Consider the following 26,457-nt stretch of genomic DNA (forward strand, 5'->3'; position numbering starts at 1 on the left):
GATGATAAATGTAGGGTATGTAAACATTATATTAAAATGCTAGTGATACATTTATATAATACATTTTTAATTATTAAAGTGGCTAGAGATGAGTCAGTATGTTGCAGCACCCACTCAATGTTAGTGATGCTGTTTAACAGTCTGATGCCTGAGATAGAAGCTGTTTTCAGTCTCTTGGTCCCCGCTTGATGACCTGTTACTGACCTTGCCTTCTGGAATGATAGCGGGGACAGCAGGGCTCAGGTGGTTTTTCCCTTGATTATCTTTTGGCCTTCCTGTTGACATGTGTGTAGGTGTCGTTGAGGCAGGTAGTTTGCCCCCGGTGATGCGTTGTGCAACCTCACTACCTCTGGAAGCCTACTGTTATGGGTGGAGCAAGTTGCCCGTCACCAGCAGTGATAAGCCCGACCAGGATGCTCTGATTGTGCATCTGTAAAGTTGTGAATGTTTTGTGACAGCCAAATTTCGTTTCAGCTCCTGAGTTGAAGAGCGCTGCTGCGCCTTCTTCACACGCTGTCTGTGTGGGTGGGACCATTTCAGTTTGTCCGGATGTGTACGCCGAGGGAACTTAAAACTTCCACCTTCATCCACTACTATTCCCGTCGACTGGGGATAGGGCTACTCCCTGCTGTTTCTGAAGTCCACATCATCTCCTTTGTTTTGTTGACATTGAGTGTGAGGGTATTTTCCTGGACATCACACTCCGAGACCCTCACCTCCTCCCTGTTAGCCTGCTCGTCCTGCTATATGAAGATAAAGACCAGCCACTGTAGTTCGTCTACACGACTTGCGCACTAGAGGTAGCTTGGAGCAGCCGGTGCAGGCCACCGCCCACCTCCATTGCGCTTCCCGATCGTACAACAGTGCAACCGGACACAAGAAGAGACTGATAATCGCCAGGGCAGAGCCAAACATTGTGAGGAGATAAGTACCCAGCAGTGTTGAGGATCAGCGCGTGTGGAGATTTACCTACCCTCACCACCTGGGGGGACCCGTCAGGAAGTCCAAGACCCATTGCACAGGAGCATGGGTTGAGCCCAGTGTCAGCTTATGATGTACTGCAGAGCTTACTTTATGTACGCTATCCGAAGTGCGGTAGCAAATTAGTTATAAGAAAAGTTTTAACGAACATCTCACGAGTTACAGACATGGCAACAGTAAAATACTTAACATGTTTATATGTACTAACAGATACAATAATAAACTGGACTGTAATGCTTTCCATCTTTTATTGATTTCAGGGTCGCAAGTCATTTCTGTGTTGAGCAATCACGGGAGTAACTTAGTCAATGAACAGCATTCTTAAATAGGAATTCCCTTAGCTCATATGTATATACTGTACTCTATACCATCTACTGCATCTTGCCTATGCCGTTCGGCCATCGCTCATTCATATATTTTTATGTACATATTCTTATTCATTCCTTTACGCTTGTGTGTATAAGGTAGTTGTTGTGAAATTGTTAGGTTAGATTACTTGTTAGATATTGCTGCATGGTCGGAACTAGAAGCACAAGCATTTCGCTACACTCGCATTAACATCTGCTAACCATGTGTAAGTGACAAATACAATTTGATTTCATTTGCTTGTCAAATTGTGAATGAGAGAATGATGAAGTATGTGGAGCCTGCACAAGGAGAAGAGCTCATGTCTTTCATGTGACTTTTTTCAAATCATTTGTCGCATCATGCAGTCTTAGGCTATATGTTTTGATTTTTAATACATTCTAAGTTTGTATCACAACTAACGTTGCATAAATAACTCCAAATTAAACATATTGGAGCCCCTGTTTCTTTGTTAAATGCTCAACACTGAATAGCTGCATGTGTCACTCCTTCGGAAATCGTTTGGTGGAAAATATGCTTTCTATTTTATTCAGCTATGTTCAATTGTATTCTTCATACTATAAAAGAATGCCACGGAATTCTAAGCAAATCGTGTTTGCTAAATGAATTAGTGTAGCCCACAGCCATATGGCATAGCAAGATCAGGGCCTAACATAAGGACAACTGAAAATATGCTATTCTGTTTTTCCAATATAGGCTACATTTTCTTCATGTTTCTTTAGACCTGTCTAAAATAAATAATGGATTTATTGTGATGGTGTATGCTATATAAAATTAATTTGTTATACTTTTTATACTTGGATTGTAGGCTATGCATGGAAGATGGACACAGTATTTTGGCACCCTTGCACAATTCTCTATTTCTTTAAAAAAAAACGAATTGGGGTGTATTAACATAAACACAAACAAACACTTTTGGCATCTCCTGCCAAACGTGTTTGTGTTTGTTAAAACCCCCCCCAAAAAATATTTTGGGAGAAATAGGGTGCCAAAATATTACTGCTCATGGCCCAGTTTCCCAAAAGCGTCTTGGAAGACTAAGTTAATTGGTGAACTTAGCCTTAAGATGCTTTTGGGAAACAGGGCCCAGATATTATCTAATCTATACCCTACCCACAATCCTTATCTAAAACCAGGTGCAGCAGTTCATGATGTAAAATCTCTCTCCCCCCYTTCCCCCTCAGCCGTCGCTCTCTGTGTTATATATGCTGTCGGACGGGGCGACTCACGAGGCCGTGCACCTGTTGTGTCGTATGCTGGTGTTTGATCCGGTGAGTAGAGACAGAAGTCTATTGTCACACAATTGGCTACCTCTTTTATAGGGAAGTTTAAGCAACAAGAGCTGAAAATGTAGCTAGCTACCTCTGAGAAGGAAAACGCATAGCTAGCTACAGTAAGGGAGAAAATACAAGATTAGCGAGGGACCAACTTTCTCTCCATGTGTGTGACTCAGGCCAAACGGATCTCGGGCAGCGACGCCCTCTCCCACCCCTACCTGGACGAGGGCCGTCTGCGCTACCACACGTGCATGTGTCAGTGCTGCTACTCGGTGCCCAGCGGGCGTGTGTACACGCGTGACTTTGAACCGCCCGCCGACCGGAACTTCAGTCACAGCTATGATAACAGCCTGCTCTCTGTCTGGCAGGGCAAAGGTAGGAGCTATCTGGTGCTTTTCCCTCTACTCTTTCTCTTCAATTCTCTTCTCTTTGAATTTTGGCCTGTTGCGACCTCGTTCTCGCAATCTCTCCCCTCTCTCTCTCGCTCTATCAGAGCTCATCCATCGCTTCATAACAGAGCACCAGCAGGGGAAACGAGTGCCGCTGTGCATCAACCCCCAGAGTGCCGCCTTCAAGACCTTCATCAGGTGAGGAACACCAAGGGAGGGATGAACACAACTAATATACATGCAGCTTAAAATACTATTTTGCCTTGCACTATCTACATCTCTCTCTTTCTTTGTCTATCTTTCTTGATAACTCAGGTCTACCGCGTGGCATTCCTCCAAAGTCTCCAGGAAGGAGGAGAGATGAAGGGGAGTATCGTTCATGTACAAGAAGAATCATGGGAAATTCAGTTTGATAAAATGAACAASACTTGCTTTGGTCAATATAATAGAGATAGGTTTGGGTTTCTCTGGATGGAGGGGAGGTGTGAATGAAACAGTACGCCAGCCTCTCAGAGAGAAGAACAGTGTCTGTCAGAGGAAATGCTCACTTGTACTGAAGACTACATTTCCCTTCAATGACAACTACAGTTCCCAACTATGAAAACTACTATTGACACTGGTGAAGACTTGACTACACCAACGCTATAGGCATTTCCCCAATGCTGAAAACTAAAATGTGCTGCTGAATTTTAAAAAAGGAATAAAGAAGAAAAGTGGTAGAAGAGGGAAATTATTGGAAACATTTATTACTAGAAGAGTTGAAGTTTTGTTGTGTTATGTTGTGCTCCAATGTGGTTGAAGGTGGAGACAAAGTAATAGCTGTTTAATTAATTTATGTTGAATAATTGTTCTACTCTGTTAATTTTGAAGTCATTCCAGCCTCGTGCAATATGATGAAAAGCGTCTAAGCAACGTGCTCCTGGCGATACCATACTCTTACCTGTGCTCTCAGTGACTTAGTCATGTTAATGTCACATTGATGACCCTACCTTTATCATTGATTCCATTGATTTGGTTTGATAGTTTCATTGGGCCCATTCTCAATATCTTCGGTAAACTGGTGCTACAATGCAACCTCTGGCCTTGAGGTTCATTCCGTGCTACTTGTGAATCTTCCCTCCCAATCTGCCCTTGTCCATAAGATCAAAACATTTCCAAGACAACAACTTGACCTGGTTCTATGATTGGGTGGGGCCATGACTTCTGAGGCAGATGGAGCCTCGCCCATGTTTTTAAAATCATATTATTTTATATTTTAATTTGTGTTTTTTTTAGCTTCTCTGTGAGTGGCGGTTCGAGCTTGAGCACATGTACTGAGTAGTCAGCCCTTTCAGTGTGTGTGTGTGTGTGTGTGTGTGTGTGTGTAGAGTTTAAGGGAAAGTGCAGTTTTCTGCTTCAATGATTTCATTACCTCAAAAACAGTTGGAGTCAAAAAGGGAACCCAGAGAGAGTCTACTGGGTAAAGTGTACATAGACCCAACTCAACTACTACGCACTGTAACGTGATGTCATTCCTTTGTACTAAATCACTGTCCTGACAGGAAGAACAGCTTGTTGAAATGTATTGGTGAAATGCTGCTGTATTTTGTTTTTCCTTTATTGGTTGTTGGTTTATTTCCAGTTGAGTTCACGGCTCAGGTGTTCCATTGCAAAGACTGTGGACCCGACCACACAAATACACACAGATATTATTCACCAATAACAGTGTGCCTCAACTTTTTTTTTTCTCCACAAAGAGGAACCGCAAATCTCTGTGCGCTGAAGCTCTGACTGGAGCTAGTACTAACTAAAATGAGGCTCCTGAAGAAGCTGCACTGTGCTAGTTGGCATTGCCGTCATGGCAGTGGTCAGGCCCTTGTCCCGCCACCTGATGGTGCTTTTGGAAGTGTAGGCTAAGGGGTTGATGGGGATTGCCAGAATGTTTCACTTAAACCTGCATGTCTGTATTTATGATATAAAAAAAAAAAGGAAGAGGCTTTTGGATTTGAAGGCTGTGCAATGGGAGTTGTCGCCATGGACATGCCTTCCTTGTGGTGATGTTAATTAATTCGATTTTAGGAAATATGATTCATATTTTTATCTTTTGTGATGTGATGTGATACATTTAAAAAGTTATTTTTTGGTTTCACAACTTTGCTATTGTCTTTAGTAGAGAGCCCAAGCAGGCTGAGTTTTAGAAGAGCTCACCAGGGTCCGTCTCTTTCCCTCACACCCTCCTTTCTTCTCTCTATCCCCCTCACACTGTCCTCTCGTCTCTGTTCGCCTTTTATAGCAGGGTCATATTCATTAGGCACCAAAAAAATAAAACAGACTAAAACTGGGAGGGACTACTTGAACTTGTCCAAATAAGCCACTTGTTGCTAAATGTTTTTCTACAGTGTGCACTAAGGAGTATGACCCAGCTATGCTTAATGTAGAAGCCAATAAGGACATCCCGTTCCTCACTGGAGGAGCCGCCTCTGGCAGTTCAATAGCTTAAAGCAGCTTCTTAACCTCCCCTTCTTTCCTTCATCGGCGCTGATAGGAGAAGAGAAGACTGGTTAGAGCAATGTAGTAGAGAGAAGCACCGTTAGGGATTTGCTTTCAGATGTCCAGTTCTCTTCAGATCTATGATCCATCCCAAATGACACCCTATTCCCTTTGTAGTKCACTATTGAGGGTCTGGTCAAAAGTAGTGCAGTATATAGGGAATAGGGTGCCATTTGGGACGCATCTACGGAAGGAAAAGGAAGCAAGTCTATATCCTTTGTTCATGAGCTCAATAGGCACTGGAGAGAAGACTACACCTGGGAATGTTGATGTTAAATGTTTCTGGTGATAAGAAAGGAAAAAAAGTGATACTTGTGTTTTTTGATTATTCTGAATATGAAACCGATGTTGAATACTGCTGTTTTKAAAATGTTAAAATTCTGTTGGTTGGTTTGTTTTTTTGTCATGTTTTAGGAAACGTTTTGGACTTGTGCTCCCAACAAATACTTGAATTTCTTAAGAAAACGACTAGAGTAAAGTAGTGAATGAATAAATGCATAGTCACTGGATAATATTCCTGTGTGGTGTCTGTCCGCTTATCAATGGGGAGGGGGCTCAAAGGGCAAAGTTACATTGTACTGTATCAGGTTGTTGACTTAAGGGCTGCTGCCTCAAATTACAAGTAATTTTTTGCACCATACAATGTTTTATGTTTTGGTTGTATACTTTTTCTTGTGTTCAGAAAGTTTTATGTTCTCTTTCTATATGGCAATATTTCAACATGTCTGATAACTATGGTTATTATGCCTATTGCATTATATCCTATATATGTTACTGAGATATAATCAGTTTATACATTTGACAAGTGTCTATCTTTCAGTAAAGTGTTACCCAATTTATCACACATTGTACAGGTTATCAGGTTGACCTGCAGAGGTTGTGGACATTAGATTGCTTCTATTATGTTCTATCCATGTGCTAAACATCTTAATTTACAAGATCAAAAATGTTTAGAGAGCTGTAGGCCTATAGACCTAATTAACCACTGTAGGCTGGGTAGTTTAGCGGACCCCACTGTTTGTGGAACTTTTACAGTCTTATCTGACTTTGAGCATAGATACGTTCATTCTCAAAATAGTCAAATTAATAATTCAACCAACGGTTTGTCAGCTTGCAGTTTAATGTCTTGTAAAACTAAGGAGTTTTTCCTAGCCAGCTTTATCTGAAAATGACTTCTGGTAGGCTATTAAAGTCCGTTGCCCTTGAAAATAAAAATACTTTATCCAGGGACAGCAGTGGGCTAGTCCTAGGAGTCATAGCCTATGGGGCTACCTCATAGCCTACCATACCCGGGAGCAAGGGGGAGGAGATAGAGGTGACAGCGAACTGGCTATGTAGCCGGCTTAATGGCTACACTTTATCCACAGCGGGACTGTATCATGCATACACTAGGATTTTTTTTCTAGACTAATGTTTGCTGAAATTTGTTCTACGCCAACGGATCCAGTGCGACAGGTCATAMAATAATATGCAGCTGAAGACTTCACAGTGAATGTATACGGCAAGCAATAAGGTCGGTCGATATGGCTTAACTGTTCAGATATCAGTAGACTAGTACGGCGGCCAAACGCGAGAAGAGCTGTGCCCTCGCAATATAAATCAAAACACTCGAGAGAGAGCCATCGACTTCAAAAGCATTTTGCCGCTCAGAAATAAAATTACTGAAGCAACGATCCGAAGGCAGTACGTCGGGGAGGGAGTCATATTCTGATTCGGACCAAGACAGGACCCACACATCAATTTGTCTTGCTTGACGCACGTTCTGATTTCTTGCAGATATCCAGAACACGGAATAAGGCAACAAAACACAATAATAATGTGGAACAATTCTCGACGTGTAGGCTACAACCAGGACCCAACACACTGATTTCCCCTTGTTCCGACCGACCGGGCCGCAGAACGGGACGCCGCACCACCCAAATGTAAATTTAGCCTATCCATCCCTTTTTTTGTACTCTCCCTTTATTACCCCAACACCTAACTCTTCTTCGTTCTCACCATCCTGCTCCGAGGTTAGGCAAGAAACTCAATATGTCTGTAATAAATGTTGTCTGTCGCAAACAGTCACGCTTTAGTTTATACAGGCCTGAATAATCTGTCACCCTTAGCAAGCATGCATTGTCTGTAAAAACTGAWAACAGGCTAGACAATGTATCCCTTGCGTGTGTGTTCATACTAGGCAAACCGCGTGCCACACTACCTGTTACAAGCTTCAATCACTCTTGTGCATGAAACGACTCCAGGTAAAAATKTATTGAATGAAAATATAGCGAGCTCAGTCACACTCAAATAGTTACATTGATTTGTCCAGCTTGTAGTCTACACTGGACTACATTAGGCAACAGTAGCTAGCAATCAAACATATKACAATGGTTAGCCTATGCAGATTTGGAGCCGTTCCAAGACGTGCACAAGTCTGCCATTTTCAGAATAATGTGTTGTTGAGTTGACTTAATGGGTCGTGATAACTGCTATTTAGTGCAACACAGACTTGTCCCGTTTATTTTTTAATAGAGGAGGACCGTGTTTACTTAGGTTACTTACTCGCATTGCGTATTTTGATAATTGAGTCTGAGCCACGTTGTTGCACGGGCTTGCCARCTAGGTTATGAGTGAAATGAGCCTGTGTTTTCTACCAAGTTAGCGATATAGCAACGTCAAGATATGCTTGGCATCATAGGGGACGGGGTTATGGAGGGGACTAGTTTTTAAAAAATGATCCCACCCTGTAAATTGCCTATGTACTGCTGTGCTGACCCCAAAAAATTCAGCTAGCCAAGATATATCTGAAAGTATTTATATTATGTCCAGATAGGCCTTTATCCCTTCAATCAAAACCACGTGCAGGTGCATGTGTTTGTTGGTTATGGGATGAACCTGTTGTTGTATTGTGATGGTGCATCACCTAACCGCTATTGTCCAACAGCCTAGGATGGAACAATTAGGCCCCGCCCCAACAACAYCCTCCTCCACCCCACCCCTCATACCCTTCATCATATCCCATATGTACTGTAGGTACTCCCCTTTGTCAACTGTCACCCCATCTCCCCCTCTCTCTGTCTCACTAATTCCCTCTCTCCCAGCTGTACTCTGTCTAAATCTCCTGCTTTTCTAATCCCTTTCTAAATCTATTTTCAGCCACCTTTCTMTCTCCACCTATTCATCCTGTCTCTCCAGTCCCACTGAGTACATRCATTTACCTAGAGAGCAATGACAGTGGAAAACCTAAATTAATTCATTCCCCACCGGAGTCAWGTAGCACAACTGGTACAGCCAGCGATACATGACGCCTACAGTGTAGTCAATGGATTTGTCAGCATTTGTGAGATTAGAGTGTGGTGTAGGGCTGTCTACACACAAGGTAATTACTTGAGTGGATACGATTTTGRTCATGTTTTAAAAGGCTGCACGATGACACTGAATAAATGTGACATTCGTAGAAACTATATGCCGACAGCTGAACAGTTTTATGTGCATATAACTCATTTATTGTACATTTTACTGAACTCTTAATCAAGGTGTGTGAAATAGATTTGATTTATATTTTTTTCCCTCTCTTTGTCGTCGTCCCCCCCCCCCCATCTTCTGTTTGTTCTCTCTCTTGTCTCCCTGTCTGTCTTTGTGTGTGTGTAGACCCAGAAGCCACCAGGCCTCTGCTGGTTATGAGCAGGGGGTTGGGAGGGAGGTGTGGGGAGTTAACAAACACACCACCCACAGCTTTATCGTAGCCCTCTCTTTCCTGATGTATCTATTTTATTAACATTGACCGTAACCACTAGCAAGTCCATTTTCATTCCCCATATATCCCCAAAACTAGCCTACTAATAACAAATACAGCATTTGACTACATACTGCATTAGCGTAACACTAGTATAACATTACTACTAGCATAACATAACTAGGATAGCATTACTAAAATTCTGTACGGGTGTTCTATTGACAGTACTTACACGCTGTCACGCATTCTAATGATATACCTATCAATGCCTTCAAACATCTAGCAGCAAATGATCATTGGAAACTGCTACCATAGCTTTGAGAGTACCCTGCATAGATCAGTCATTCAACCTTTCCCACTTGTCAAGTGGTTTGAGGGCAGTGGTGAGGTACCTGTTGAGACACACACACTCAGGGACCATGCTGAGCATCCTGGCTGCTGGCTCCATCTTCTTCCCGGGCCTGTTCCTGCTGTCTAAGAGATGCCTGAAACACACCCCAGGCCTGGCCTTGAGCGAGGGAGACGCCACCATAGTGTCTGCCAGGTACACACACACTTACAAGTCAGATACACACACACACACACAAGTCAGATGAGTCAATGTGAGGACTATGCAGACCTATCGTACCTTTATCTTATGCTATTATGCTTTGCTTGACATTTTATACTATTCTGCTATGGTTTACATTGTTGAATGTCAATACTTTTTTTCTATGGAGTTATGGGTATAAATATGTAAATTGAAACCCCATTCTCTGCCCTCTCTCTCCCCACTAGGCTGGTGTCATCCATCCAAGCCATCATGGCTTCCTCAGCTGGCTACATCATCGCATCCTCCTGTGAGGACATCATCGAGGATCAGTAATTACAAAATAATGATAATGCAGTAGTAGTTGCTGTAAAGTTTTGTGTTCCAGGTGTGTGTGTGTGTGAGTGTGTGTGTGTGTGTGTGTGTGTGTGTGTGTGTGTGTGTATGTTTGCAGGCACCTGCACAGATAGGCTCTATCTGTACAGAGCACATGCCTCTTTGCCCTTCCAGTCTCTAAAGTGCCCTTTGTTTTGGGTATACAGTTTTTGTCATTGTAGTTCTGAACCCAGTTCCTGCTATCATGTCACCAGAATAAGACCCACAATATTTATTGGAAAGGAGCATCAAAATCACCATGCACTTACACCACCATGTGAAGTTAATCGTAATTTATTTAATCTGAAGCTTAATTAACTGCATGGTTTCCCAAGTCATAGTGGGAGTACCGCACACCATATCATCTTGTGACTCCAAGTTTACTTTGATATGATGGTTATTATATAAATATTTGCGCATAAAGGCGTTTCCACCACTATTTCTCACGTAATTAATTTTACCAACACAAAAAAATCACACCATGTCCAACGAACAAATGATCTGTTGGCATTTATAAAATTGTACCTAAACTACATATTTCCATCACAGCTATCGTGATTTYTTATTTTATACGGTATGACTTAACTCGCCAAAAACAACTAATTGAAAGCCACACCCCAGTGCGTCTTGCTTTTTCGAGTAAATTGTAGAGTCACCACCCATGACTGTATTTGTTGGTGACAGAGACATGGTTGTTGAATTCGTTCATTTTCAGCCCTGTGGACTTCACCAAATTACTTCCTACTGTAGGCAAATGTTATCATTAAAATTAAGCTCTTTAGGGCAATACATTTAATATATCATAAGGCCTTAGTTTGATGGCCAAGTTTTACCCTACCACAGTGGTGTTAAGAAACCTCCTAGTTTACGGGCCACATCAGGCCCGCAAGTCACATTCTGCTGGCTTGCAAAGTGATGTATGATTCCTATTGGAATTCAGCCAGTTAGGACATCCAACAGTTGGAATTTTTATTCACCCGCATCTGCATTCAGAATGACTGTTAGGGTTAGTAACATTTGTGAGGAGACTACCTAAAGCAGGGGTTCCCAAACKTTTTTGGTCCGTGACCCCATTTTGATATAAAAAATGTTTCGTAACCCCACCAAGTAAAAAAGTGACGTAATCAACAAAGAATGTTTTAATTGGCGCTATGACAGCCTGTCAAACATTGTTTTAGACTGATTTGTAATAGTATTTTAGTCAGAWGTATGGTTTGAAATACATCAGAACGGATTTGGGAAGTTCAGGATTTAGGAAAACAACAGGCAATAATTGTGTATGTTTTTCTGTGTAGAAAAGAACCACAATTGATCATGTTATTTTTTCGCCCGTCTGATTTACTGCCTGGTCCTGTCCACTCTGTTCTGAGGGAAACAGAAGACACGTGTGTTTCTGAAAGTCTTATGTTTTCAGGGGTCATAATATTTTGTGGCTTCTAATGTTTAAAAGTTAAAGCAACATTTCTTGGAAGAAAACGGAAACTTACAACCGCATTTAGTGGCTACCGGAGGTCACTCACGTAACCTCGGTTCTATGAACCAAGCGCAATTTTTACCCCAGAGTTTCTTTCTCGGCCTAAACCATTTTGAACTGGAACAACCATTTCGGTAAGTGGTGCAATAAATCTGATTGGATTAGTTTAGAAGAATGTATGTTATTTATCTTTGTGTAGCATGAGATTAATCAGTCAACGTACATGCAAAAATACAGATATTAAAAACAATCCTAAGAAGGTTTACCTGGTAGTAGAGCATGCTGGGAAATCTGATAATGATGGGCGTGGTTTTGATGGGAATGTTTTACTCTCCACAGAGTAAAACTGACACAATCACACTCTCACACGCAACACTTGTTATTAACCCCCACATTGGGGTTATTTTACACCACTGAGTGTTAATTTCACTCCTGAATCAACACTAGAAATGTGACATTGAAAAATCAACACAAGTTAACACTGGCCAATTTGCTGTGTATGTTTAACTTTCGATCCAAATAAAGTATTCAAGTATGTGTGCGTAATAATCTGTCATTCTCTCCCTGCTCACCTTGTCCCTGTTAACCTCTCTAGGGTATGTGGGACTGTAGCGTCTCACCTCGTCAACAGCCAGTGAAACTGCAGGGCGCCAAATTCAAAACAACAGAAATCCCATAATTTAAATTCCTCAAACATACAAGTATTTTACACCATTTGAAAGATACACTTGTTGTAAATCCAGCCAAAGTGTCAGATTTCAAAACGGTTTTACGACGAAAGCACACCAAACGATTGTTAGGTGTGAGCCAAGTCACAGAAAGAGAGCCATTTTTCCAGCTAAAGAGAGGAGTAACAAAAAGCAGAAATAGAGATAAAATGAATCACTAACCTTTGATGATCTTCATCAGATGACACTCATAGCACTTCATGTTACACAATACATGTATGTTTTGTTCGGTAAAGTTCATATTTATATCCAAAAATCTGAGTTTAGGCGGGACGCTACTGTCTCACTTGGCAAAAAGCCAGAGAAAATGCAGGGCGCCAAATTCAAATTAATTACTATGAAAATTAATATAAAAATCAAACTTTCATTAAATCACACATGAAAGATACCAAATTAAAGCTACACTGGTTGTGAATTCAGCCAACATGTCAGAATTCAAATAGGCTTTTCGGCGAAAGCAAACGATGCTATTATCTGAGGATAGCACAATAGTAAACAAGGACAGAGAAGCATATTTCAACCCTGCAGGCGCGACACAAAACGCAGAAATAAAAATATAATTCATGCCTTACCTTTGATGAGCTTCTGTTGTTGGCACTCCAATATGTCCCATAAACATCACAAATGGTCCTTTTGTTCGATTAATTTCCGTCGATATATATCCAAAATGTCAATTTATTTGGCGCGTTTGATCCAGAAAAACACCGGTTCCAACTTGCTCAAACGTGACTACAAAATATCTCAAAGGTTACCTGTAAACTTTGCCAAAACATTTCAAACTACTTTTGTAATACAACTTTAGGTATTTTTTAACGTTAATAATCGATAAAATTGAGGACGGGATGATCTGTGTTCAATACAGGATTAAAACCAACTATAGCTAATTCAAGTGAATTCAAGTGACAATTCAAGTGACTCTCGTTCAAGATGGCCGTACTTCTTAATTACACAAAGGAATAACCTCAACCAATTTCTCAAGACTGTTGACATCCAGTGGAAGCGGTAGGAACTGCAAGCAGGTCCCTTAGAAATCTGGTTTCCCAATGAAAACACATTGAAAAGAGAGTGACCTCAAGAGACAAAAAAATCTGAATGGTTTGTCCTCGGGGTTTCGCCTGCTAAATAAGTTATGTTATGCTCACAGACATGATTCAAACAGTTTTAGAAACTTCAGAGTGTTTTCTATCCAAATCTACTAATAATATGCATATCTTATCTTCTGGGGATGAGTAGCTGGAAGTTTAATTTGGGCATGCGTTTCATCCAAAATTCCGAATGCTGCCCCCTACCCTAGAGAAATTAACCTAATTAGTATTTCAACCCAATTAACCTCTATTTGTCCCAAAGCCAGCAGCACTATTTTAGTATCTGTAATGCAGTCACACAGAAGCCATAAACCTAGACTGCAGCATGCTGCTATGGAACTGTAGTAGTAACTACTCAAACATGTCTCCACTGGTTTTACAACTGCATCTTTGTTAACAGTGGACTACATAAAACTATATGAAATGCACACTTAAAGTGGGAGGTTTGTTTTGGGTTGAAGGAGGAGAGGAAGAATGGAAGATACTTTACACTAGTGAGACGCTGTGAGTCAGACACTGTTGTCCTAAGATAACTCGCAATGTGACACAGCTGCACCTCTTCCCCCTCGTCTTTCCATCAATTAGGAGGTGGGGGGAGAAAAAGGGAGAGGAAAAAAGGAGAGGGGGGAGAGATAATGCCAGTCACCGACTCCCTCCCTCCCTCTTGCCCTCTGTGTTGTCTGTTCACACTGCTATGCTTTATCTTGGCCAGGTCGCAGTTGCAAATGAGAACTTGTTCTCAACTAGCCTACCTGGTTAAATAAAGGTGAAATAAAAAAAAATTAAAAAATTTGCCAGTCAAAGTCGGGAGGCGCTCGTGTGAGTGCCGGCTCATTTGAATACCAAATCACGCACGTGCCATAGAGCAGTGCATCCTGGCCAGTCACTAAACTCCCTGACGTCTAGGCTAGAGCCTCACATACAGGATGCATCGCACTGAAATAGGCAATAGCGTATTTACATGGTAGTCACATAGGCAGCTACAATGTACATGTCGGCACACATTGTTACATAGAACTTCAACTATTACACCTTCTCTCTCTCACTCTCTCCTTTCTCACTTTCTGTCTCTCCCCCCCCCCCTTCTTGCACCACACCTCTCCAGGACACTGGCTTACAGTACCTACATCCTGTTTGCGGTGTCCTACTTTGCGTACGACATCTACGCCATGTTCCTGTGCTACTGGCACAAGCTGCAGGTTAAAGGGCACGAGGAGGAGGGCGGCAGGCCAAAGCCAATGGGCTCGGCAGTGCCAGCTACCTGCGCAGAGAGTTTCTCATTGGTGCTGCACCACGTCGTCATGGTGACCATCTGCTTCCCCGTCTCCGTGGTAACTATCGCTGTAACTAGGGTGGCTCTAGCGGACTATTTTATAGTCTACCGTGCCACAGTCTGTCTTATGTCTAAAGGGGGGGGGGGGGGGGGGGGCTAATGATGAATGATTAACATGTACACACACTAACCCTTTAAGTCTTGACAGAAAGAGATGTCTGATGGTGATTTGGTTTCTGATCGCTAAAATTGTCCCTAACCGGCTGCCATCTGCAGACTAGACTCTCCTGCTCCAATCCCCATCTGCCTCCTGTTGCTACTGGCAGCCAATGTTTAACATCCCTTCTATGGACATGTGCTTTTAAGGGAGTAAGGTGTGCGTGTTTGAGCTTTTCTTTCAATGGTCTGGTCTATATACTTTATCAGCCATATCATGGCCCTCCATCTCTTCTCTCTCTCTCAGTTCTGGAGGCAGGGAAAGGGGGATTACTTCCAGGGTGTCATGTTTATGGCTGAACTCAGCACTCCGTCCGTCTGCCTGGGGAAAATCCTCATCCAGGTAATACTCACTCACTCCTCTCCCCTCCTCCTCTCTTTTAACCCCTCTTCTCCCTCTTTCCTTGTCCTTTTGCTCTCTCGTTCTCGATCTTTCTTTCCCTCTCCTGCTTTCTCTCTCTACACCTCTTCTTCCTTCTCCTTTCTTCCTCAGTCTCTACTCCCCTTGCAGCAGTCTAAGAACGTTAGTCTTTTCTGATTCTGAAGTGCTCACTTACTAGCTTTCATGTTTACATTCTTGTCTCCTGTGATTTTGGGTTAACATTTACCCAAGCTCTCTTTCTCGGTCCTTCACCCTGCTCTCGTTTTTCCCCTCCCTTGCTCCTGCCCTCTCTCTCTCTTTGTCCCCTTCAGTTACAAGAAGCAGCACACTCTTCTTCATAAAGTGAATGGCGCTCTCATGCTGGTCACTTTCTTCATCTGTCGAGTTCTGCTCTTCCCCTACCTCTACTACGCCTACAGCAGGTAACATACTGAACACTGTCTGCCTGTCTATATGTCTGTCTCTCTTTCTGCCTGTCTGTCTGTCTGTCTGTGTGCTTGTCTGTTTGTCCCCAACTTCATCTATGCATTTTTTTTTATCTCACGTTCTTAAGATCTACGATGGTAGGTTACAAGTTTAAGTTTGTAGGCTTCTGGCCTAGCTATTTAGCTAGCAGATAAAATCATTCAAAAATAAACAATATGCTTTCTCGTTGTTTGATTGAAAATATCTTGCTTGCTTGTATGTAGCTACTCAGCACCATGTCACCATTTTTTTGTTGTTATCTAGTTCTAGTTATCAACCCTGATTTCACATGTGGAAAATCACACGTGAAATCATGTAAGAACATGTGTTTTTGGAACATGGGTCGTTATGTTTCACACAGTACTTTTAACATAGTGTTTTCAACTTACATATTTGACACTTTGACATACTCTGACTGTACAAAACATTAGGAACACCTTCCTAATATTAAGTTGCCCCCCCTTTTGTCCTCAGAACAGACTAAATTTGTTGAGGCATGGACTCTACAAGGTGTCAAGCGTTCTACAGGGATGCTGGTCCATGTTGACTCCAATGCTTCCCACAGTTGTCAAGTTGGCTGGATGTCCTTTGGGTGGTGGACCATTCTTGATACACACGGAAAAATGTTATGCRTCAAAAATCCAGCAGCATTGCAGTTCGTGACACACTCAAACCGGTGTGCTTGGTACCTAATATCATACCCCGTTCAAAGGCACTTAAATATTTATTCTTGCCCATTCACCCTCTGAATGGCACACACTGGTTGTGGCGGCATCGGATGGGCCAGTTCTATGTCTCAAGGCTTAAAAATCCTTCTTTAACCTGTCTCCTCCCCTTCATCTACAGTAAGTGAAGTGGATTGAACAAGTGACATCAATAAGAGATCATAGCTTTCACCTGGATTCCCCTGGTCAGTCTGTCATGGAAAGAGCAGGTGTTCCTACTGTTTTGTACACCCGGTGTACAGGACTACATTGTGTGTGTTTATTGAWACMGTAATTATTATTCAACGTGTCTTAACCTGGGATTTGAACTCGCAACCTCTTGGTTCACAGCACTCCGATCTTTCTGCTACGTCATTACGTCGGTGTCAATAACTGATTTCACTGTATTTCTACACTTTGGACATCAAAGTGAATCTCAGCTTTGTTAAAAATGCACTCAAGAAAAACTATATGTATCATAGTTATTCAGGAATAACATTAAAACTGAATAATATGCCCCACCAACATTAGACAACTATACAGAAAATCCTCAAATTACTGATATAAGTAAATTAAATCAATGATGAGAGAATAGCCAGATTAAATGATAACTAAAATAGCAGTGCAGATGGCACTCTAGCTAAGTGCAGAGATGTTGACATGAAGGATCGGGAGACAAACGCAGGAATGCGTAATAGTTTTTTAAATGAATCACAAATTACGACGCAACGWTYACAGGAACGCAGTGCGGGTCGATCAGGACCCAATGCAGCTGCCGAAGTTGTGTCGTCGTCAGACGGGCCTTTTGCCGCTGCCGAAGTTGCGGTGGCGTCGGACCAGTAGCAGTGGCGTCGGACGGACTGGTTGCGGCGGCACCGGACGGACCAGTCGCAGCGTCGTCGGACGGGCCATTCCCGCTGTCTCCCTTAATGGTAGATTATTCTGTCACGTTGGTATGAAAAGATTCGGGAGACAGGCGCAGGATTGCGTAATAAGGGTTTTTATTAAGCCCAAATTACGGCATGCTGTGTAAAGGCACAGGGACGAAGACCAAACAAACACGTAACAAACGTAACAAAACACAGGGTAGAAACCCAAAACAAAAGAGCGAGGAGTACCTAGAATAAATTACACACTCGCACAATGATTAACACACTGGACGAGACCCGTAATCATCTGCGCAAATCCCAAAACACACTTCACAAGTACTCTCACGCACCAATGGACATTGTAACAATAATCGAGTGCCCAATGGAACCAAAGGGCACATATATACAAATACAATCAGTGGGAATAGGGGCCAGGTGTGCGTAATGAAAGTTCCGGAGGGATCCGTGACAGATGTACTTTATTATAGGTAATTAATGGGTAGAGAAGTGCAGACTGGCACAGCAGATAAATCAGCGTACCTCAACTCCAGAGGTTGTGAGTTTAAGTCCTAGGTGGGGTCATATTTTAGCTGAACAGCGTACCACTTACTTTAAAACCACTAGGGCTGTCCCCGACTAAAAGAATCTTGGTCGACCAAGAGTTGCCTGTTCTTTCGACCAAGCGATTGGTCTAAATTTTAAATTGTGTGTTCTTCCATATATAGATGCATTCTATGTGTTTTAATCAAATCAACTATATTCACTGAGCTTGTCTGATGCTTTAAGCACACTATTTGATGAATCATTTTGTTATTAATTATTTGGAGCGAGTCCGACCAGCAATTGATTTGATTTTGCCGGGCTCAGACTTGCTGTGCTGTGTTTAAAAATAAATAAATAAAAAGACAGCGAGTGACTGTGACTAGCACCCGTTGTCTCTCTCCTCCCTGATGCAGAGACCACCACAGTGTTTATCACGTTGTCCGTGTTGCTGAAGCTGCAACATAATTACAGCCATTTCTGACTGAAAGGTTCTGTTACCGAATTCCATAATTTGATTAGGAAAAACATTCCCTATTACCTCAAACCTTGCTCTCTTTACGTGACACATGTATGCACGTGACCAATAGGGCCTGACCTATAGCATACCATAATCACATCAATAWATTGGTTATAGCAAACTCCAAACATAATTAAGTTGGGGTTTCCTCACTTTTCATAGACAATTAAGGCAAGGTTTGTTTTCTGCTACTGCTTCCACCGCATTGTTCTCAACGGGGCGGCAGGTAGCCTAGTGGTTAGAGTGTTGGACTAGTAATCGAAAGGTTGCAAGATCGAATCCACGAGCTGACAAGGTAAACATCTGTCGTTCTGCCCCTGAACAATGACGGCCTAGGAACCCACTGTTCCTAGGCCGTCATTGAAAATAAGAAAAAATAAGAATTAGTTCTTAACTGACTTGCCTAGTTAAATATAGGTGAAATAAAATAAATAAATAAAAAATTGTTCTCAACACCAATATGCTGGTTAACTTTGCTATTATGCACATATCAAGATGGTCTAGGAAAAGACGCCAATTCAACAGCGCACTGATGTGTTTCAGAACCGCGGACAGCGACCACTATCCAACGCGGGAGGAAGCGCATTTGTTATAAAATAATATCATTTTTATTAGAGTTGCACCATTTGTTCTTATGTAATATAACCATATACAATTTCAGTAGCACATGTCAGAGTGATGGACTCGAAGGCCTCCACAATGGATTAGTCCACTCAGACAGGCGCGAATCAGACAGGTGTCTTGTACACCATGATATAAATATATTTTTTTGCTACTGCTCGACTAAAGAGATCTTGGTAGACCAACAGCCTATCGACCAAACAATCGACCAGTCGACTAAATGGGGTCAGCCCTAAAAACCMCCATACCATTTCATTACTTTACTTATAATGGTTTGGGACAATCTGGGACCATCACGTGACGTCCTGACGACTGGTAAAACAAATGCCTTATAAACACCTTAACATGGTTCCTTACGGAAAAACAACTTGAATTTCACGTGATCTTATGTAAAGTTAATGTGACAACTGTAACGGTTTTCTTCCATTGGTGAAAGAGAGGACCAAAATGCAGCGCGGCTAGTGTTCAACATATTTAATAAACAAAGAGACGAATACGTGAACACTACAAAATACAAAATAACAAATGTGAAAACCGAGACAGACCTATCTGGTGCAGAACACAAACACAGAGACAGGAAACAATCACCCACAAAATCCCAACACAAAACAAGCCTCCTATATATGATTCTCAATCAGGGACAACRATTGACAGCTSCCTCTGATTGAGAACCATATTAGGCTGGACACAGAAACAGACAAACTAGACACACAACATAGAATTCCCATCCAGCTCACGTCCTGACCAACACTAACCAAGCAAAACACATAAGAACTCTGGTCAGGACGTTACAACAACATGTAAAGGAACATGTGATAACATGAAACTACGTATTTTACAACATGTGAAAACATGATCTTGTGAAACATAGGGATAGAAATATGAAACTACATGTGACAACATGTCAGCACATGTGAAATCATGATCTCATGTGAAGTTTTCCAAAAACATGTTTKCAAATGATTTCACATGTGAATTGATCCAAAAACACGTTTTCACATGTTGCTTCACATGTTATCACATCAACTTAACATAAAAGGACGTGATCACAATGTGAAATTCTTGTTTTTTCCATAAGGGAAGCATTCTTCCTTGATTATTTGTATTAAATCAGATTGTTCAGTTTAAAGTCATTAGCCATAAACCAAAATCCTTGACAATAGCTAGCTTGAGACAAGGTGTCTTGTTTTAGAAGTTTGCGCTAAGTAAGTTTAAAAAATCTGGGTAAGCTTGTTAGCTAGCAACATTAAGCAAACATTAACCCTCATTTCCCCCCCTACGCCTCACATCCTCCTCGTGTTGCAGGTATGCCTCCATCCCCCTCTACACAGTGCCCCTTGTGGCTCCCTGGCAGTGCAACGTGGGGGCCTTCTGCCTCATGGCCCCACAGGTCTACTGGTTCACCCTCATCTGCAGGGGCGCCTTCCGCCTCTTCACCGGGGCCTCGCACTCCCGGCCCCCGGCCACCCTCAACAAGCCTGATGGGGGCTGCTGCCCCGGCCAGGGAGCCCCTTTACCTCCCCCGGCCAACGGCTACAGTGCCGTCCCCCACCAGGCAGACAGAGAGACTGACACACACTGAGAAAGAGAAGAAAGAGGGAGGGAGAGATGGAGAGGAAGAGGGATCACTGTGGGGACGGGGCCAGCCAGACCAGGCCGGGAAGACTGAGGTCTGTCAAGGGAATCTATTGTACTGTATTGCAATGACATTGTAACCTAGGAGAGAGAAGAGAGGGAGAGAGAAATTGTTTCTCATCCTCTACCACTCTCCCCCTCCCTCTAGTGCCCCTTCAGAGTTACATGGACCTCTGGAAGAAGAGAGAGACAGACTGAAAGAGGAGAGGGTAAAGAAAGAAAGAAATGAATAAGGGAGAGAGATAGAAGCATAGACAGGAGAAAGACTTGTGAAATGGCAAGTATTTCAATATTACGTGTCTGTACACACTGATTTCAAACTGAATGGGGACAAATKAATGGATTGAAAAGCAAAAGGATGATAGGGTGAGAACACATTGAAGATCAATAGTGATAGAGGGAGGCAGAGAAGAATAGACTAATTAAGCATGAGCGATAGAGCTCATTTGACTGAGTTAAAGGGATAGATAAAAGTATTCTTCTCTTGAAAGAGAAATGCAACTGCTGTTCTACATTAGGGAAGGATACAAAATGAATATATCATAATGTATAGAAATATGTAGTAAATTATTATTTGGTGATCATTTCATTTTGGTGACTGCAAAAAGGGGGRTGAAGACAATACCACTATTTCAACTTGTGATCCTGGTACTGTATTATTTGTCCATCAAGATGATCCACTCAGGATCGATTGAGTGGGTCTTGTCTTGGGAAAGGACAGAGGAACACGCACCGGCGCCTCTGGTATTGCTTCGTTCTGCCTTCTCTCCACTCTGAAATTCTCTCTCGCTCCCTTTTCTCCTGTTAGAAAACTAATGTGGGAGGAGAGGAAGGGGGTTTACCCCAAAATGTGACAAGTTTATAATAGTAGATGAGTAAATGTCATTTTAGGTTTTTATATTGCTCTCATTCAAAGCATTTATTTATTTATTAATGTTGATGGACTTCTTAGTATTGGTAGACATTTTTATTCCTCCCGCCCTCTTGTACTCACTCCCCACTTCAATCAAAAGAGGAGAGAACGAGAGATGGAATGTTGGAGAGATTAATAGAGGGAGAGAGAGAAGGGGGGGAGTAGTAGACTCAAATGGGACAATGATGCAGCTGTGCTGTCCCAGTCACCCACCCAAGTTGAGTAATGCTGGCAGGCAGTCTTCAGTACACGACTGGGTGGGTCTGTGCAGCTTACCAGATCTTTACAATGCTTGGAGAGGTGTTTAATGTCTCAGAAACCCCATCAACATAATATAATGATCAGGAACACTGCTATCATCACCATGGCTGTTGTGGAATTAGGTCTCCTGCAGGCTAAACAGGGTAACCACATTTTAAAATCTACAGGCGTTCTACAGGCGTTTTACAGGCGTTCTACAGGTGTTCTAGAGTCTGCTRATGTAAGGGATTCCTAGATGATCTAGGAAGGATTTTGACAGAGTAAGTTGTTGCAGTGTGTTCAACCRTAAGGGGGGAATTTAAAATAGATTGTACTGGCAACTGTTGTACTCTCTTTATGCATTGAGGAATTTGTGCGATAGTGCCCGAAGAAGAAACATATTGACAATGCACTGAGAGAAGGGACTGATGAGGTTGGATTGGGTGGTGGTGGGCCACCCAATTTCAACCACTATTTAGTTTTAGTTTTTTGTGTGTTTGTTTTACTTGTGATTTTAATTATGTTTTTGGTGTCGTTTACTCATGTTGACACAGTGTGCAATCGCACTAATGTAGCWATCTACTGTATCTAAGGTTGCGTCATAAATGCCATTTGGGACGAAGCCTAMGTCAAGAGGGTTGAAATGTGGTCCTTGAAACTCAATCCCACCTTGAACACTTGACCACTGCCTTGGGTTGTAACTTGGAGCCTTTGGTTGTGACTACTAGCCTGGTCTCCGATCTCTAGCGGTTCATAGAAGAAAAGAGAACACATAGAGGGACTACTTTATAATATGCTGGACTATACTTATTGCATCAAGTGAACACAGAGGGACTACTTTATAATATGCTGGACTATACTTATTGCATCAAGTAAACACAGAGGGACTACTTTATAATATGCTGGACTATACTTATTGCATCAGGCTGTCTTCTGCTGAATAGCTGCATGATAGGAATGAGAGAATGGCTTTTTGACCATTGGCCGATATTAACTTGGGAACACTGTAACACTTAACTTAGTTACTATTTACAATGGTCAGTTATGGTACTATTTAAAATGGCTTATTGAGGATTTGTTAATCCCCGCACCCAGAACCGAATCATCTGCTCGATTTTTTGTTTTGTTTTGTTATGATAGATTTTTCTTTTCATTCTTGCTTTATAACTGATTTAAAGGCACTGATTAAAGGTACATTGATTGGGAAATTGTATGATCAACATTATTTTCCATGCCAAAAAGTAGACCTAAGCGTCCGACAAGGGATATCAACTGTAGAGTTGATCGTACAAATCAAATGTCATTCCTAAAAAATGAATTATGTTCACAAATGTCAGTTCACATGCGCCCAATACAWCAGGTATTACAGTGAAATGCTTACTTACAAGCCCTTAAACAACAATGCCGTTTTAATMAAAATAAGAAATAAAAGTAACTTCATTAAAGAGCAGCAGTAAAATAACAATAGCGAGGCTATATACAGKGGATACCTGTACAGTATCAATGTGCGGGGGCACCGGTTAGTCGAGGTAATTGAGGTAATATATACATCTAGGTAGATGTAAGATTAGGGGGTCTATTCAATCTGCATCACGAAAGTTCAGCTTTTCAGTGTGATTGAAATTTAAAAGGCAATGTTCCCGCTTTATCAGAGACTGCATTGACGGTAAACGCTGCATGTCGACTCAATCTGAAATTGCCTACACATTTCTATAGCGGAATCTGTAACGCTTCAGCTTTACAGATTGAATAGAGCCCTATGATTTATTTTTATGCGTATTCAACACCAGAGCAATTTTTTTCTATTCCGCATCTGTCAGAGGTCACTGAAACTGCCACTAAATATAATTTGTACTCGATTACAAAGTTTAGTTCGAGGAGATACGCTTTGAGTGAGTGAGAGAGGTGTTGGGAGTTAAGACAAGTTGATGATGATTTAAGCCAAAAATGTGATATCTTTTTCTAGTGTTTACTTTTGCAACTGGCCCCCTCTAGTCCATTATAAATGATGCCTTCATGTTAAACCCTATGAGCAAAAAAATATGTCTTTGACCAATTTTGCTCACTAGGTAGTGTTACCTCCCAAAAGAAAACATCATCCATTTGACCAGTTCCTACAGTTCGGTATGTCCTCTGACATGGAAAGTATTACAAAAAAATCGACTGCATCTTCCATATTGTTTGTTTTATACATTTATTTTAATGTGTCTCTGTTATTTATTGAAATGGTTTGAATGTACATACGAATACATATATAAATGATATATTTCTTGTACATATGGGCTTGTGTTCTGTCTGTTGACTGCTGCTTGACTAACCGTGGGCTCTGTATCTGAAATGGCACCCTGTTCCCTACATAGTGCACTACTTTTGACCAGGGTCTGGTTAAAGTAGTACACTACAGTATGTAGGGAACACTGGGGTGCCGTTTCGGACGCAGACCTGTTCTGTTGGCTGACATACTCTGCTCTCGTCTTCTGCTCTGACGACCAACATGACATCATGATTCTACTGTTCTAGCACCACTGCACYGCTTTTCAAAATAAGCACCAAGAACTTTGAGTGAACTTTTGCTTTACATGCAACAGATTGACCAATAAAATCCTCCCCTTTGTTTGTGCATAAAGAAGATTCCTGGTTGAGTCCATTTATTTCATTCAAGAATCACTATACTTTGAACAATGATGTCACTTTAAATGGTGTTCATTGAGACTGCTATTGTCATGTCTGTACCTCAATTTCATTTTTAAACTTGAGTGGGATTCTATAAATGAAAAACATATATACTGTATTATATTTATAATATATATTTTAGTTGACATAGACTAATTCCTTTTAGCTATGATAACATATTAGTTTGTAGAGAATTGTGTACGGTGCCAATAGAAAGTCTACACCCCCTTGAACTTTTCACATTTTGCTGCCTTAAAATCCAATCGAAAAGGGATTCAATTATATTTTCTTCTACAAATCTACACAACCTACACATTTTCAAAGGGAAAGAAAGTTAGACATTTTCCAAATTAAGAAAAAATATATAATTGGATAAGTCTCCATCCCCCTGAGTTAATACTTGGCGGAAGCACCTTTGGCAGCCATTACAGCTGTGAATTATTTTCATTAAGATTTTACCAACTTTGCACAACTCTTAGGGCATTATATATCGATAGTTATATAAGGCTCAGTAAATTTGGTTGGGGATCATTGATGGACAGTGATATTTAAACCTCGCTGATTTTTTAAAGCAGGACTGAGACTAGACCACTCAGGAACACTTAACACCYCTTGGAAAGCAATTCTCGTGTCTTTGGCATTGYATTTTGTGTAATTGTCTCGCTGAAAGATAAACCTCTTATCCCAGGGTTAGGTTTTTAGAAGACTGAGGCAGTTTTCCTCTAACGTTTTACCTGGGCTTTGCTCCTTTCATATTTATTTTGATCCTGACAGTTRTAAGTAACAGCAAACTTTCCAGGACATAGATATGTCTTATATGGGCAGAAACGTAAATTYGTGTTAATATAACTGCACTGTCCACTTTACAGTAGCTATKACAGTAAAACAAAATGCCATGCTATTGTTTGAGAGTGCACAACAACATCACAGAAACTGGTTTGATACATTCACCTCTGAACGTAAATAATGTACTTACTTTATCTTGCTCTGATTTGTCATCCTGAGGGTCCCAGAGATAAAATGTAGCATAGTTTTGTTTGATGAAATCCATTTTTATATTCAAATGTAGGAACTGGGTTCTACAGTTTGAACCCCTGCTGTCTCTGGCTCCACACCCACCCCGCCCGGCCATCTAGATGTGTGAAAGTTAGTGTATAAGCTAATGATCCATCATGTATGACATTCCTGGGAGTGTGTAAACTTACAAAAATGATATGGTAATACAAAATGTATGTTCTCTATAGTTATGTACTTGAAAATGTATCAATTGACCARTTCGGCACATTTGGGCACACTTGATACAAAATATTGTCCAGTATTGCAAGRCATCACTGGATTAATCTGAAACTTTGCACACACACTGCTGCCATCTAGTGGCCAAAATCTAAATTATGCTTAAACTGTAATATATTATGGCCTTCCTCTTGCATTTCAAAGATGAAAACGCAGTTTTTTTTGTTTGTATTATCTTTTACCAGATTTAATGTCTTATTCTCCTACATTAATTTCACATTTCCACAAATTTCAAAGTGTTTCCTTTCAAATGGTATCAAGAATATGCATATCCTTGCTTCAGGTCCTGAGCTAGAGGCATTTAGATTTGGGTATGTCATTTTAGGCAAAAAAAAAATTAAAAGGTACGATCCTCAAGTGATAATGCCCTCGAAGCCGGTGTTTGTTGGATATATTGGCACGGGTGTTGTTAGGCCCCAGAAGAAGTCGAGGGCCGGCAAACCGTGCCAATATATCCAACAAACACCGGTTTCAAGGGTATTATTCCTTTTATACAACAGCTTACCAACATATTCAAATAATGATCGACATATTTTAATTAAAAGTAAAAGTCACCCAGTAAAATTCTACTTGAGTAAGTCTAAAAATATTTGGTTAAAAATATACTGAAGTATCAAAGTAAATGTATAAATCAATTCAAATTCCTTATATTAAGCAAACCA

The 26,457-nt window shown here is 41.3% G+C and overlaps 1 protein-coding gene and 1 pseudogene across 1 annotated transcript; both read left to right on the forward strand.

Moving 5' to 3' along the window:
• LOC111971251 (serine/threonine kinase NLK-like) overlaps positions 1-6,056 on the forward strand; it is a 37,400-nt pseudogene extending 31,344 nt beyond the window's left edge.
• A 621-nt stretch (positions 6,057-6,677) lies between these two features.
• Positions 6,678-24,448, forward strand: LOC111971442 (ceramide synthase). Its single transcript, XM_070446259.1, has 7 exons — positions 6,678-7,464; positions 9,176-9,804; positions 10,038-10,121; positions 14,557-14,782; positions 15,188-15,286; positions 15,638-15,744; positions 20,347-24,448. Exons 2-7 carry the CDS (start codon positions 9,680-9,682, stop codon positions 20,621-20,623), a joined length of 918 nt encoding a protein of 305 aa, XP_070302360.1. The 5' UTR covers positions 6,678-7,464; positions 9,176-9,679; the 3' UTR covers positions 20,624-24,448.
• The last annotated feature ends 2,009 nt before the right edge of the window (positions 24,449-26,457 follow it).

Source organism: Salvelinus sp. IW2-2015, linkage group LG13, assembly GCF_002910315.2.
Source record: "Salvelinus sp. IW2-2015 linkage group LG13, ASM291031v2, whole genome shotgun sequence".
Lineage (NCBI taxonomy): Eukaryota > Metazoa > Chordata > Actinopteri > Salmoniformes > Salmonidae > Salvelinus > Salvelinus sp. IW2-2015.